This window comes from Pongo pygmaeus, chromosome 13 (assembly GCF_028885625.2).
Source record: "Pongo pygmaeus isolate AG05252 chromosome 13, NHGRI_mPonPyg2-v2.0_pri, whole genome shotgun sequence".
Classification (NCBI taxonomy): domain Eukaryota; kingdom Metazoa; phylum Chordata; class Mammalia; order Primates; family Hominidae; genus Pongo; species Pongo pygmaeus.
Window position 1 is genome coordinate 59,723,320 of NC_072386.2, and position 16,030 is coordinate 59,739,349.

The window sequence follows — 16,030 nt, forward strand, 5'->3', positions numbered from 1 at the left end:
AGTCCGTACTGAAATTGGTATCCAACAGCAATTAGCTGAGACTAACAATCCTGTTTTGCCTTAAGTGGCCGAACAGCTCCAGACTAATAGCTGAAATACTGAACCAAGGAAACACGACGTTTTAAAGTCTAACTCCCCTTCTTCCCCATATGTTGTGCAGATTTTAATAGAAGGTGTACTAGGACAGGGAAACACAGCCAGCATTGCACTGTTTGAAATCAAGATGACAACCGGCTACTGTATTGGTAAGTGTGCTTCATTTTCATTGAATCAAATTGTGAATCTTTTTCTAAAAGTTACTGTTGCCAGAGGGAACTGAATCAATCCTAAAGACCAAGTATTTTATAGAATGCACTGCATAATGCATACTGGTTTAAATTCTTTGCTAGGTTCATTTGAATACTGTATGTTTTTTTTCTTTAGTGTGGGAAGGCTCATTAGAATCTGCCTGTACAGTCTGGATTAATGAAAGAAATATAGATGCAGGAACTGTAACTTCAGAGCTGCCACCTTAACCTCAACACATTCTGATTAAAATAATTTACAAATTGCTGGAAACTCAGCTTTTTGTAGCATGTGCCAGAAAAGCAGACATTGTATTACCTCCTTTCCCTTATTTCTCTCTTGGCACACCACGGCTCTCCTCTTAATAATCACAGTTGTCACTTAGATTTCACTTGAGCAGAGTTGGTTGGCTGTCTCTTATGTGCCAGCTTCCAAGAGGGCATAAAGAAAGGATAAACCCTGTCCTATGGTGGTTCAGTTCCTATTTGTCTACAGTGAAGCTAGTTCTGCATATGACAAATACTGCTGAGGAAGGACAAGCTGTGCAGTGGAGAGGCGCAGGGAGGAGGAGAGGAAATTGGAGAGGACTGAATAGGGACAGTGCACTGGAGCAGGAGTTTCAAAAAGGAGAAGAATTTAGTTAAGTGGAGGTGCAGGGTAGGAAGGCAAGGGTTCTCCATGGCCAGACCCCTGTGGGGAGAAAGAAACAGAGCAGGTTCAGGCAAAGGCAAGAGGCTGAGTAGGGTGTTTGAAGTGAAGACCAGGACTGCTAAGGGAGTTTGTGATGGAAGAGTGTGGATGCAGGATGTGGAGCTTGGACCTGCTGAATCATGTGGGTCAACCAGCAGGGGAGAAGTGTGCAGCTGCACTTTCAGATGACTCCAGCTGCCACGTGGAAAATGAGTTGGGTACAAGGAAAATGCATAGCAGGTGGGAAAACCCCTAGGAAGCAACTGTGACCTTACAGAGGGGGCATAATGAGGGTAATATTGAATTAGCAGTGGAATCGGAAAAAGGCAGTAGAATTGAGAGATTTTTCAGCACTGACAACTCTTGAAGACTAAATGAATGTGACAGGGAAAAGAAAGGAGAGTCAAAGGATATTCTGAACAACAACAACAACAACAAAGACTTTGCTAATTCCCTTAAGTTTCACTTCTCTGTTTTGACCTCAATGATATCTCTAGGGCAAGTGAAAGAAAACAGACTATTTTCTGAAGATACAGTGAGGCTCAGGCTCCTTTCCTTGAGCCTCCCACTGGGCTTCCACCTGGCATCTGCACAGCTTGTGAACAACAGGGAAGTCAGACACCCCTGGTGGAGCGCCACCTGCTGGCTCAGTCAGCTTACTGAGCCTCAGCCTCTTGGCATCCGCAAAATGGGAATAAAAAGCTTCCCTCCTAGGATTCTTAGGAGGAGGAATGATATCCTGGTTATGAAAATAATTGGTATATACAGTGCTGGACACCCAAAACATGTTAATTGCCTTTCTTCAAATGATGTGGTGACTTCTGATTTGTTTAAAACAAAAGGATGCCAACACTTTTATCTTGTTAAACTCTATGATCACACTCTGACTTCTTTCTTTCTGGGTACTTTCTCTGCCTCTCTCCATTGCTCATCTGTAAAATGAGGTTAGTAACAGGGCTGCTTTGAGGATTGAATAAGTTAATTTATGTAAAGTGCTCAGAATGGAGCCTGGCATATTGAGGAATATTTTGCTTTTTATTTTACTCTTAGGCAGCCTTTGGCACTGAATGTTAGGGCATTGGTTAGCAGACACTGTGGTGGAAACATTGAAAATGAAAATCTTAGAAATGTTCAGTGCTTGCTAATATAAAAACACGTTGCTGACTACACCAGTCAAGATCCTGGCAGGAAGGAGGAAACAGAGGGTACAGTCAACCTGAGTAATTTGAGGGAAGCTCACTGAAGAGACCACAAAGGTGTGAGTGATAAAGGAAGCCAGCAAGGGACAGCTCTGTGACCCAGGACTAGTAACAGTGATGATTCATGAGCTGTTATCTTCTTTTGGTCTGAAAGGACAAGGGAGGAGGAGTTTCCAGTACCTGTAAACAATAGCTATTTGGTGAGGGCTGCTTGACAAGACTTGCCAACTCATGGCGACCTGGCTGGGAGACTGCTGGGCAAGTAAACCCCTGATTTCATTCTCCTTCCACCTTCCACTGGTCGAATCCAACAGGGAGATGGAAGGCAGGGTAGCCCATTGATACAGTCCAGATAGGTCAACCTCTGCAGGACCTATCAGGTAGAGAAGAGCAACGTGGATCTGCAGGGGGCCAATGGCCAGCACAATTATACTTCCTAGTTTAATTGTATGATTCTAAGGGTCAATGGAGGCATTAGCTTGTGAGTCTCTTGCTCCCTTTTAAGGAACAATTGTTGATGGAGACCAATATATCCACGCAAACATGCCAATGACACTAAGGGGAGAAGAGGGGGATCTGATTATCTTCTCTCTCTTCTCTACTCAGTAGCTGCAAAAGGGACCAGAACCTAGGATATATCTGCCCCACCTATTTTACCTGGGTTCTGATTTATAAGACAAACAGGGAATTTTAGCATCTCAGACACACGCCCCTCAGCTCTGGGCAACTTGTTCATCATGAGAAGAGAAAGGAATGGAGGACTGGGCCACTAGATTCAAGAAAGGATTGTGGAAAAAATTTTCTAGAGCTAAGAGCATAACCCTGAAAAGTGCTTTGAGACAGAGGTGACTGATAAAAATAGCTGACTTGTACCAAGCACTGACCACATGCCTGGCACTGTGCTGGGAGCTCTCCACACTTACAATAGCTCTGTGAAGTGGGAACATTGTCCCCATTTCACATATGGAGACACAGAGGCTACAAAAAGTGGTAAGTCATGCTTCAAGTGACATGGCTAACAAGTGGAAGGGCCATAATCCAAAGGGCCAATGATGAATTAGAATCTTGATTCATTACAGGATCGACATTTGGCCTCTCTTCTTGGCCAAAATTGTGCGGGGGTCTTGGTAGAAAGGTTGCAGTGGGCAAAGGAAGAGAGAAACTTCTGAATATCTAAGAGCAAACTCTGTAGTAGGATGGGTGTACCCAGGTGTGACTGTGTCTCCATGAAGTGTTTTTGTTTCCCTTCCCCAGAATGTGACTTTGAAGAAAATCATCTCTGTGGCTTTGTGAACCGCTGGAATCCCAACGTGAACTGGTTTGTTGGAGGAGGAAGTATTCGGAATGTCCACTCCATTCTCCCAAAGGATCACACTTTCAAGAGTGAACTGGGTGAGCTGGGGTCAAATGGAGTCCTTTTCCCAGGATAAATTTTTCTGCTGTCTCCTCCCACTTCCTGCACTGACCTACCTGTGGCTTCTGTCAACAGGGAAGAGAGGAGGGAGGAGGGTAAGTAGGAACTAAGTAGGAACCAGGAGGTGTGGCAGAAGAGTAGGAAAGGATCTACAGTGAGGTAGAGACAAACTGCAGCTGTGAGCTCTGTAGCTAAGGGGAAGGCCATCCCATTAAAGGTTCTCCTTCACCTGTGGCCTAGTCTTGCATTTTCGTATTTCCATATTATACTTTACTTTCTTGTGTATTTGTTGTTTAATATTTCTCATTTCTAAAGAGAAGGCTGGAAAAATCCTAGGTTACTTTTCACTGAAAATAGATCAAAGGATGGGAATGGGTCCTAAGAACTTCCCAAGTGACAGTGAGGTGAGCCAATACTGATGATTAGCTCTGAATGTGGTGTGCAACAGGCCCCCCTAGTGGCCAAGAAGGCTACTTCTCTGCAAGGAAAATGGGAGGTGAGGTTGTGTTACCAGTGAGGTTGTGTTACCAGTGAGGTGACTGTGTTACCAGTCAGCTTTGAGGAGAAGTCCTCCACAGAAGAGAGACAAGGGCAAGGGCTTACTTACTTGTGGATTACCACTGCTCTCACTTGGATCCTGATGGGCTTTGGAAAAGCCGAGGTCTCCCCACAGTTGTAAAACATTTCATCCTCGACTCCAAGGTCTCCAAGGAGTGAGAAGCTTCTGGCAGCTGGCTTTTCAACAAGAACAAGAACAGGAATTTTTATTCTGCTGCAAACAGTTAACTGTTTCTCTTTTGATCCTTTACGCATATTGAGGTAATATACTCATCCTAATAATTTGTTGATGGTGACAGTGTGTCCTCATGCCTGAAGACATGATGACCTTTTATGGTTCTTACCATTTTTCTTCATTCACTATCGCCTCTCTTCATCTGAATATATTTAACCATGTCTCCAACTCCTTTATTTCAAAAGTGCTCATCCTTCAGCTTATCTTGACTCTGGACAGTCTTCATCCTAACCTTACTATTCTCTTTGCTCCTATTCTATCTTCTCCTTTATATCCAGAGTCTCAGGTTCAATTTCCTGTAACAGCCAGGCAGACAGTATAAGCAAATGATATGTGGGCTGGGTGAGGACTGCGGCAAACTAGATGGCAGAGACCCTGTGCAAAGGCTACTTGGCTCCAATGAGTCGCTGCTGTGTGAGAATGTCAGCCCGGGTTGCCAGATCTTTTGATGTTTCAAGATCATCAGGAAGGCAGGGGATTTTTTTTGTGTGTGTGAAATTTCCCAAATTTTTAAAAGTTGGTGAATATTTTCTAAAATCACAGTGTGGGCTAATAAAACACACTTGCAGGTCAGGCCCTGTTAGCCAACTTCTATTTTGCAACCTTCATTTGACAAGTTTCTTTTACAACATGTTCAGGCTTCTTAGAATAAGCTCTTTATAAGTAACCACAAATAAAAAGACTGGAGTCTCATGGAGCTTGCCTGTTTAAAACAAACGCAACTTTAAATCTAGCATTTTCATTAATTTGACCCAGCATTAGATATAATGGGGAAAATGACAATTAAAATGACAGATCCACTATGGCCCCTTCCCAGCTTCAAGGAAGATGCTTTCAAGAAAGGAAAAGAGATTTCTACCACAAATGAATGTTAACAAAGGGTGGTATGTGTCAAGTGCAATAAGAGTAGTCTCCTTCGTCCACCAAAAAAGAAAGGTGTTGGGAATTCAGAGACAAAAGAGGTCCCTCACTGCTTGGATGTCCTAGAAGACATGACAAAAGAAGTAAACTGTATTTTGGGGATGGGTATGATTTTGACAAAGATGAGAAAAAGCTACGAGCAATGATACAGTGGTTGTGCTACAAGGGGTGAATGGGGGGAGAGATGTGGCTGAGAAAGCAGTGCAGGGGCAAATTCTAAAATGCCTGGAATGCCAGGAAAGAGATTTTAACTTTATTTCATTGACAGTGGGAGGCCACACAGGTGTTTGGGCAGGGGAGAGACACCATCACAGCAGTGTATTTAGATGGATTAACATGACAGAGATTATTTCAATAGATGGAGAGTAAAAAGGTGTAGCAAGAGTACAGAAGAATCCTCCAGAAACTGTTTCTTCAGATGCATCTGGGGTCACTTACATAAGAAATTGAGATAAGACAAAAAAAAAAAAAAAGCATGTTTATGTACTTCCTACCTTTAAAAGCAAGGTTGAGCCTTTTTTTTTTTTTTTTTTTTTTTTTTGAGATGGAGTCTTGCTCTGTTGTACAGGCTGGAGTGCAGTGGTGCAATCTCAGCTCAGTGCAACCTCCACCTCCCAGGTTCAAGCAATTCTCCCTGCCTCAGCCTCCCAAGTAGCTGGGATTACAGACACCCACCACTTTGTCCAGCTAAGTTTTGTATTTTTAGTAAAGATGGGGTTTCCCCATGTTGGCCAGGCTGGTCTTGAACTCCTGACCTTAGGTGATCCACCCACCTCGGCCTCCCAACGTGCTGTTTAGCACTTTTGACAGTGACAAAGGATTGGAGTTTTTCTACGGATAGCCCATATTTTTACCTTATAAGTAAGTGGCCCATCCTCATTTGGGGCCCTTTGTAGGAACCACACTATAAATGAGTGCTGTGTGTAGAGTGAATGATAACCAGTCATGGCAAAGTAATCCATGAATCTGCATGAGTATTTTAAAAGACAGTTGGGTTAACTCAATAAAATGTCACCAACTCTGGAAAGCTTTATGTAAATGAGTAAAGCAACTAACAATCTCTTGGGGTTTCAAGAAAGAAAAGCCAGATGACTTTTTCTTCATGTGTGACAACAGGCTAGTTTTGAGATTGTTTTTCTGTCATATCTTAAGAATGTAATACAAGGAACAGAAAGGATCTTGAAAGGCTGATGCATCAAAATGATGATTATTTCTTGTGTCATTATCACAGTTGCATAGAGATGCAAATTTAACAATGGGGAAGTGTCAAAGAATTTTTCCCAAATCATTTAAAAATTAGTTCCAAAGTCAAACCCTGTGGGTAATCAATGTTATGATTCAGTGATTATTCAGTGTTTTGTTTTTCATCCTCGATGGCAAGAGGCAGCTGGCTGGGGAGAACATATATTTCTTGGAAGAGGCAACAGACCAATGGACTAATATCAAATCATCCATTTGCTTGTGTTACCTGAGTGCAATTCATCCTTTGAAGAGTGTAATTCTCCTAGTCCCTCCCCATGCCCATCTGAATCATAGAATATTCTGACTATATTTGTGTCCCTAGGGATAGAGAAAGAGCCCCAGGCTAGGAGTCCAAATACTTGTGCTCCAGGCCCAGTTATCAGAGTACTTTATTACCTGGACTAAACCCTTAACTTCTTAGCGTCTCCACTGATGCATCTGCAAATGAGCAATTTGAATTCAATGATCTCCAAGATGCATTTGAGTTCCAATATTTTACTTTTCTCTCCCTGCCTAATGCTATTTACCAAAATCTCCAACTTCACCATTCAGTGAGATCTATTTCAAAATGGCTTGAGTCCCTCCTGGATACTTATAAGCACATAGCATTTGGCATTAGAAAAAAAAAAAAAAAAAGAGGACTAAAGGGACCAAGGGGTAAGAAAAAGAGGCCCTGGATTTTCTAATGTCTTGACCAGAAGGGTCAAGATGTAAGCATAGTGGTGTGGTCATCCTTGAGAAGCACTAAAACTTGCTGGTAGGGTGCTGTCATCCCTGACATAAGCACTTGCCTCTCTTCCCTCTTCCCCTCCCATCTCCCTCTCTCCATTTTCCCATTCTTCCTCTTCTTCCTTGGCTATTCTAGAGTACTTCCCCAAGGCAGGCAGCTTTTCCTACTAGCATTGTTGGTCCCCATATGTCAATACCGTGGGCTGAAAAAGAAGCTGATCTGAGGGCTGAAGGGAGGAAGTCTAAGAAGACTACCCACCTTCCAGCCATCCATGGGATTACATAGTAAGTCCAGTCAGAGCCTCAACACCAGAATGACGCTTCTTCATTGATCACTTATTCATTCCTTCACTCATTCAACAAACACATAATAAGCACTTTTTACATGTATTTATATTTACATTCTTGCATACCCTGGTGATATAAAAAAACAGTCATTCTGGATACAGAAAATATGGCACATATACACCATGGAATACTATGCAGCTATAAAGAAGGATGAGTTCATGTCCTTTGCAAGGACATGGATGAAACTGGAAACCATCATTCTCAGCAAACTGACACAGGAACAGAAAAACAAACACCGCATGTTCTCACTCATAAGTGGGAGCTGAACAATGAGAACACATGGACACAGGGAGGGAAACATCACACACCAGGGTCTGTCACGGGGTGGAGATAGCATTAGGAGAAATACCTAATGTAGACGACAGGTTGACGGGTGCAGCAAACCACCATGGCACATGTATATCTATGTAACAAACGTGCACATTCTGCACATGTATCCCAGAACTTAAAGTATAATTTTTTAAAAATGATGCTTTAAAAAAAAAAGTCATTAACCTCAAAGAGTTTATAGGAACCAACTTTTCCCAAAATGCCCTTCCCTATAATACCAGTTTTTAGTAAACTAATCCTTATATGGGGCACAAGGGTGATATGTGGTCAAATAAACTGGGGAAACCCTGCATTAAAGAAAGCTAAACAGATTTCTTTATTTCAGGATTTCTCACCACTTGTAATATAGTTCTGTGCTCATGTACATTATGGCATTTCTCAGATTATCTGAATACCAAAATGCTACATAAACTTGCAAGCATGCACAGTAATGTATGACTAATAGAGGTATGAAATAAATGATATGAAACCACAGACAAAATATTACCTTGGTTTTGGGGTACAGAGAAGGCCCTCTTAAGGAAGTAATAGTAGAACTGGAATTTGGCCAGATGCATAAGGGGGAGACAAATGTAGCATGTGCAAAAGTGTAGAGGCATGAGAGTGGATGGTTTATTTTATATTTGGAGAGCATTTGAGAATCCCAAGGTATGTGATCATGGCAGAGGAACCCCTGAGTTCCAGGCTACATTCCTACTTATGATTAGCAGGAAGGCTGATTGCCTGCATTCCACTCTTTCCTGCTATTTCACTCCAAGTTCTCTTCAACCTTTGGACTAATATTTTGCCCATTCATTAGCCAACATCCCCACATACACACACACACACACACACACACACACACACACACACACACACACACAGTCCTCATGCCTGGAGTCCTCTGTAAGTCTTTCCCCTATAGAGGATAGGGCCAAAAATGATGAGTTCAAAAGACTCTAAAATATTTTATTTGAAAAGCTCTGCCCATAGGACTCAAAGATTTGATCCGTATCATTCTTTAAAACAAAACAAAATAAACCCTCCAATGCTCTAAAAAGGAAAGAGGTTCCCTCTCTTATATTTGGTTTCTACCGCATATATTGATTTCCCTGGAGCTCTATCAATTTGGGTGGCAAAGTAAAGATTAAATGGTTCAGATGTCTGCCCGCAACAGCAGATTTTGCTCTATGTGAGTTCATCTTGTGTTCATTCATATACTGGACGCAGCTTTTGCCTTTGCTTTCAGGTAAAAACTGGAAAAACAGCACGTAGAAGGGAAGCGCATTGTCTCCTTAGGAATTTCAGAACTGCAGAGAGGTTGAGGGAAGTCTTCCCAGGAGAGTGCTAGTCTTTGTGTTGTAGAAAAGCAAACAGTGAATGTAATTTCTGAAAACTACAATGTGGATATGAGTTTTCCTTCATTTCCTTGTATGTTTCTAACAATCTGCCCCAAACATTGAGTCAAGGTTTTTAATGAGCATTGTTCCCCCAAATTATTGTCTGATGATGGAAATGACTAAAATAATGCAGTAAGAATTGTGGTGGGACATCTTTGGAATACTGGAGGAGATGTGATTTTTATCCTGTATTTCCTTAATTCTGATTCATCACGTATGGGTTTCTTTCTTTACTCATATTTTATGAAGTGAAACAAAATCTTTCAGGAGGTAACCTACTGACAGCTCAGATCATTACTGTTTTCTACATACCTTAGCAAAAAAAAAAAAAGATGATTGCTGGAAAAATAATGAGGGAAATGCATCTCTTTGCTAAGATTTAAAAAACCAAGCCTGCTTGTGGTGCTACTCTGGAAGAAGCTGGACAAGGTTTCAAAATCTAAAATAAGGTTAGAGTTATTTAATTCCATCAAACATCATGAGATGGTTGGATCATCTCTCCATGACTCATGACACTCTTTTCTCATTTCAGTTTGGAATGAGCAAGAGTCATCTTAACGGGACTTATTTATTTACTCTCTGCATTGATCCATTTGGTGCGTGGTGTAAGTACTCGGTAGGGAAGCAGCTTTCTTAATTTTCTTACCATTTTCTTTGTGCAAGGTCTGCTGGATTTCCTTTCTCTGCCCTTGGATGACTTACTGTGGCTTTCCAGTTACTTTCAGGTATTAATAAACACCTTCATTTTCAAGGATTAGATTCAGTCAAGTCACAACTGCAATGTCTCATCTGGTTCAGATCTTCCCACAGACTGGGCCACACAACAGCAGTAGAGAGAAAGGTTTGTGCTTTGTCTCATCATACTTCACCTTTTTCTTCCCTACTTCTTCTCCCTCTTACTGTACTGCTTCTGGCTGCTTCATAGTTGGGAGGCAATGGGCAGGGTGGAGATGGAACAGAAAGGCAAAGACCAGGGACAAAAGGTTTCACTTGCTTGTTGCTATTTAATCTAGAGTTGATGACCTTCATACAGCACATGGCCAAATTCTGGCATTCCTGTCATGGCCGATGGGAGATCCCACTTTAGTGTTGCCAGACAGGGATGAGCAACTCTCTGGCTGACCATCTGTGAATTCTGCTTAGCTCATATAAGTCATGGTATGCCCCACCAGCTCCCTTCTAATGGAATTACCGCACTGGTAGGCAGTTCTCTTGAGAAGAGTCCTTTTAAGGTTGTGTAGCCCAGCTGCCTTCTAAATTGCCCCCTCAAACTCTGGAAGTGCATTTCACTGGCAACAAACTCCTTTTTCTCTACTCTTCCCCTACAGGTCCCTATAGTCAGTTTCTTGCCTTTAGATGTATGCACCAGTGCCAGGCTCCATCTCTGCATTGCACACACACTCCGGTATCACTGATCAAGCTTTTTCAATAACTCTGATCACCTTCATCTCAAGGTCCAGAGCAACTGCAGAGCTCAGAAATTTCTGCACATAGGGGAGGGGATGAGGTTACATGGCAGTTTCCTTCCTCTACCTCTTCCATGAGTGGTTCCCTTAAGCCCCCATCCTTTAGATGAAGGTAAGAAAAGGGAAGCAATCCCCTTGCCTTCCCTGGAGAGGTCAAAAGGAAATACATAGCAGGGCAGCTCTGTGACAACGCTCTTTATAGAAACCCCATCTCCAATCTCTCTGATTCATCTCGAGCCTTCTCATATGCACAGGCTAGAAGGGAGAGATGGGCTAACACTTATAGAGCTGGGGTAGGTGCCAGGGGCTGCCACTTAGCATATTGACAGTCTAGCACCACTCTTTAGAAAATAGAGGTTGTTGTCACTTATTGTTTGGGGCTTTGAGGTCTTAGCACAAATAGGAGAAGTCTCACGTAATATTCATTCATGCTTAGGTCATCCTTGAAAGCTGTATAAAAAGACTAGAGTCTGACTTTATCATAGTAAGGGCCACCAAAACCCTTACCACTAAAGGCTCATGAAGATAACTGTCAGACTCATAGGGTGGAAAAACATGCATCATAACTCATTATCTTTGGGTGCCGTCTGCTCACCATGGCAGCAGACCAGTGGGTATTTCCCTCTGGCATACATCTCTTCAGACCAGGTTGTCTGCCCTACTGGGGAGACAGCTTGTCCAGACAACCAGCAACACTGGAGCAGACAACACAACTGGAGTGCAAATGTGGCCAGCAGGGCGCATCACAGCTGAGTCAGAGGATGCCTCTGGCACCGCGGCCAAGACAAGGGCAGTCTTGGGGGAATGCTGGTGAGCCAGACTGCTTGAAAATAAACATTCAGGAACCGCCTTTAAAGTTCTTTCCCTAATGCACGGGGAAATGTCTGACTACCAGGGGCCACTGGTTCCATATGAAAAGTTCAGCTAATACAGGGGGCTGCTGCAAGAAAGGAACAGACAGCCTCTTCAGGAGCAAGTGTGCATACACCAGCACCGCAGGCTCCATCCCAGAAGGGGCCTGAGCACTGGCAGCATGACTGAGAATTGTGATCTTTCAACTGAATCTGAAATTTTTTTTTCGCCTAGAAACCTCGGGCTCTTTGTGTATAATCCAGAATTAGGTAATAATAGATTGATTTTCACTCTGTGTATGGCAAAGTAGAACAGACTGTAGAGGAGTGGCAATAAGCTTCTCAATTCTTAATCTTATGGGGGAACCCATTTCCCCCATATAACCTCTTTCATTTTCAGTTCAAGTTGTAATACTTTAGAATCTCTGTGGCCTGCAGGGTCTCCAGTGATTTGGCAGATTAAAGGATTCTGTCTACTTAAAGTCCATCTATACCTAGTTTCATCCTACTCGAATCTTAAAGATCTGACAAAGAAAAAAAAAAACCTTTTCCAGAAGTTCTGGAAGCTCTAGAGCCCTATGCCAGATAGGAATGTTGGGTTCATTGAACTAGGCAGGAAAATTCTCCTAATATCAGACACTGGACAAAATTTTCCAAGAACTCCAGGCTACCATCATTGTTTTTAGAAAGGAGAATACAATGGCACCTGCAGCCACCTACCCATTGACTCCTCTTCCTCAGAACAGATTGTATCTGATGACACACTCAGCCTGGTTTGGCTATCATTCCTCCAGCCTCTTCTCCTGGGGCAGACACCCGAATGACAATTTCTGAATCACCCCTAACAGTTCAACCGAGATAGTAAACTCATGATGAGCTACCTTTTGTTCCCCAATGAGAAGCTTAACGTTGCTCAAATTGTCAGTAAATAGAACCCAGCTTTGGCAACAAATGAATTATGGAAAGAAAAAGGGTGCAAGAGCATGTGGTCTAGTCTGGTGGTTCCGTATGAGACTTAGTGTCAGCAGTCTTGGTCTTATTCCCAGCAGCCTCTGTGATTCACTTTGGGCAGATCGTGTTGTGTTTGCTGGATGCTTTTTGGATCAGAAATGTGACTGTGGTTCACTTGGCCTAGCATCCTGAGCACAAGTTGTTAGTGAGGCACTTTCACTGCAAATGCACAAAATATTGTCCACACAGCAGGTGAGTTACTACCCTTTAAAGACAACTCTCAGATGTCTGTCATCTGCAAGGAAGATGAATTTACAACAAAGCTAGCTGTGGAAGCAGATACTAAGCTGGGACTAGGTGGGAAAGAGATTTCCTGGGAGAGATGGCTGTGAAGGCTCTGAGGAGAAAGGAGCCAGAGTAGCTGGGGACAGGCCCAGTGTCCTTATTGGGCACAGCAGCCATAGTGCCTAGGAGCCATGGCATTTTTAGGGGTCCATGACAATATTTTAATTTTGTTTATTTTAAAATTGGAAGGGTAAAATGAATATAATAATTTCTATTCTACATCATATATCTCTTTATGCCAATGTAGTAATAAACTAAAATGTTAAGTTTTTATTTATTTTATTTTTTTTTTTTTTTATTTTTATGGAGGAATGGGCCCACAAAAGTCATAAAGATGCCCTGGGTAGGGAAAACTTTCAGCTCAGGACACAAACCTGACCCCTGAGGAAGAGGAGAACCTGGGCCAATGGGAGCTGCTGAAGGGCCCCGTGGCAGACAGAACGGCCTGCCCCTCTGCTATGCTCAGAGTGGTGTGGTCTTGGTACAAACTCTCCTGCAGGTCCAAAGGTGAGGTGGCTGGAGACCCAGTCAATGATAGTTCCTTCAGCAAGTTCTCTTAAAGGGGATCTCTGTGGCCCCTGCAATTAGGTATCCAGGAAACAAAGTATTATACATACATTATAATACAAAGAATTGTAGCTCTCCTCCATTCAGTTCTCCCTGCTCATATCTCACAAAAAGATTCTGTTTCATTGGTAAGTCATGTTACAAAGAGCAATGAAGACTTCATCTCTGCCTTTGATACTCACATGAGTCCTTAGAGAACAGAAGCAGATTACAGAAGCTAACTGGTCATAGGCATTCTCCACTACTAGAATGTTCTCGTCAAGGCTGGCTGGCCACCAGGAGTGCTTTAGAGGGTTTCCAAGCTTGGGATATGGAGGAGTGACCTTCCCTCCATATCAGAGGTTCTTTGATTCTATCCAGTCTGACATTCCGATTCTTCCTTTAAAATTCCTCCCCAGAGGTGGCAAAGTGGAGCCTACAGTGGTTTCCAGCCTGCAGATATGTTTATTTGGCGCTTACAAAGTTTAAAAAAATATGGTGGGGAGTGTTAGGCGTTGAATTGTGCACAGTCAAAATCCAAATGTTGAAGTCCTAACCCCCAGGACTTAGAATGTGACCTTGCTTGGACATAGATGGGTGCAGATGTCATTAGTTAAGATGAGGTCATGCTGGAGTAGGGTGGGCCTCCAATCCAATATGACTGCTGTCCTTATTAAAAGGGGAATTGTGGGCACAGAGAGAAATGTACACAGGGAGAATGCCATGTAAAGATAAAGGCAGAGGCCTTCAAGCCAAGGAATGCCAAAGATTGCCAGCACACCCCCAGAAGCTTGGAGAGAGGTCCAGGACAAATCCTTCCCTCATGGCCCTGAGAAGGAACAACCCCTGCTGACATCTTGACCCTTGACTTCTGGACTCCAGAACTGTGAGGCAATACATGTGTGTTGCTGAAGCCTACCACTTTGCAGGATTTTGTGACAGCAGCCCTAGCAAACCACACAGGAAGCATCCCTTAAAAATGGACAGATTTGCCATGAAAACCTGAATTCCAGACTAGGATGGGGAAAGCCTGTAGCATGGGGCTGGGTGCTGGGCATCCGCTGGAGTAGACCCTGCTCTCTCAGGGAGGCTGGAGAACATGGGGGTGAGGGGCCAGGCTTCTCACCCCAAGCCGGTTATTGCCGCATAAGAATATGGGCCCAGGACTATCAGATGTTTTTATTTTTCCAGATAAGCTTGATTTCTGTTTCTTGATGTGGGGGAAATATGATTTCAAATGCTGGCTACTAATTTACCACTCTCTATTTTCTCCCTGACTCAATCAACTTCACTCATACACTTAATCTGGCTGCCTCCTCTGAGAATTTGAGTTCGTAATCTCTGTTTATTCACTGTTGTGTGGTTTGGCAAGAAGATAAGGTAAACTATATTCAAAGAAGATTATTCAGGGGATTCAGGATGTTGAACAACTTGCCACCAGGAGAAAGTGAGCTTTGACCTGTCCATTTTTCCCTTCTGCCATGTTGAGATGAGGACCTTTCTGAGACCATGCCTGTACATTAAATAACCATTTGTTGAGAGCCCACCACATACCGGGCTATGTACTAGATACACAGTAATTGTCCAGTGTATAAATGCATATGTTCCTCCTAATATTTTTTTCTGCTCTGCTCTTCATAATGGAGAAAAGGTATTCTTTATTTCCTTATTTTATTTTATTTTTTGGAGACAGAGTCTTGCTTATCACCCAGGCTGGAGTACAGTGGTGTGATCATAGCTTACTGCAACCTTGAACTCATAGGCTCAAGTGATTCTCCTGCCTCAGCCTCCCTAATAGCTAAGATCAGAGGTGCATGCTACCATGCCCAGATAATTTTAAGAAAGCTTTTCTGTAGAGACAGGGGTCTCACTATGTTGCCCAGGCTGGTCTCAAGTTCCTGGCCTCAAGCAATGCTCCCGCCTCAGCCTCCCAAAGTGTTGGGATTACAGGCATGAGTCACTGCACCTGGCCAGGAATTCTTATTAACCAGAAATTATGTCATGGAAATGAAGATATTAAGCTGTAATTATTCTGAGCTTGTAAACAGAAAGGGCATTCTGTTGAAGCTGCATTGCATAGCACTTCTCTGTCATCACTCCAATGAATTCATACAAAATTGCTAACAATGATAGCTTACCCTTTATACAAAACAGGCTATAGGGCAAGCATGGTTCTAGAATTGTGAATGGCATTGTAATTGTTAGACAGCTACAATGTAGCAGGCACACGCTAAGCACTTTACATACATGACTCCATGTAGTATTCATTGCCTCTATGAGGAAAGTATTTGATTGTCATTCTAGAGATCAGGAAATTGAGACCCAGACATACTCAGAAACTTGTTCAAGATGTCAGGGCTAGTAAGAAGTGGAGCAGGATTCAACCTCAGTTCTCTTCAATGCTAACTCAAGGCTGTCTCCATTCTGCCACATGGTTTCTGTGTTTCACCAAGATGCCCCTAATGGAGGCCAGCCTCTGGGTCCAGAGCCCACAAAGACCTGCCAAGGGTGGTACCACACATTCACTCCTCCAAATTTCAG

General features: G+C 42.9%; 1 protein-coding gene across 3 annotated transcripts in view; it reads left to right on the forward strand.

Moving 5' to 3' along the window:
• Positions 1-16,030, forward strand: part of MAMDC2 (MAM domain containing 2) — a 182,192-nt gene that overhangs the window by 65,493 nt on the left and 100,669 nt on the right. For all 3 annotated transcript variants that reach the window (XM_054501711.2, XM_054501710.2, XM_054501708.2), the window contains exons 4-5: positions 161-245; positions 3,429-3,566. In XM_054501711.2, the coding sequence (XP_054357686.1) occupies positions 161-245; positions 3,429-3,566 (223 nt within the window). The remainder of the gene's footprint in view (positions 1-160; positions 246-3,428; positions 3,567-16,030) is intronic.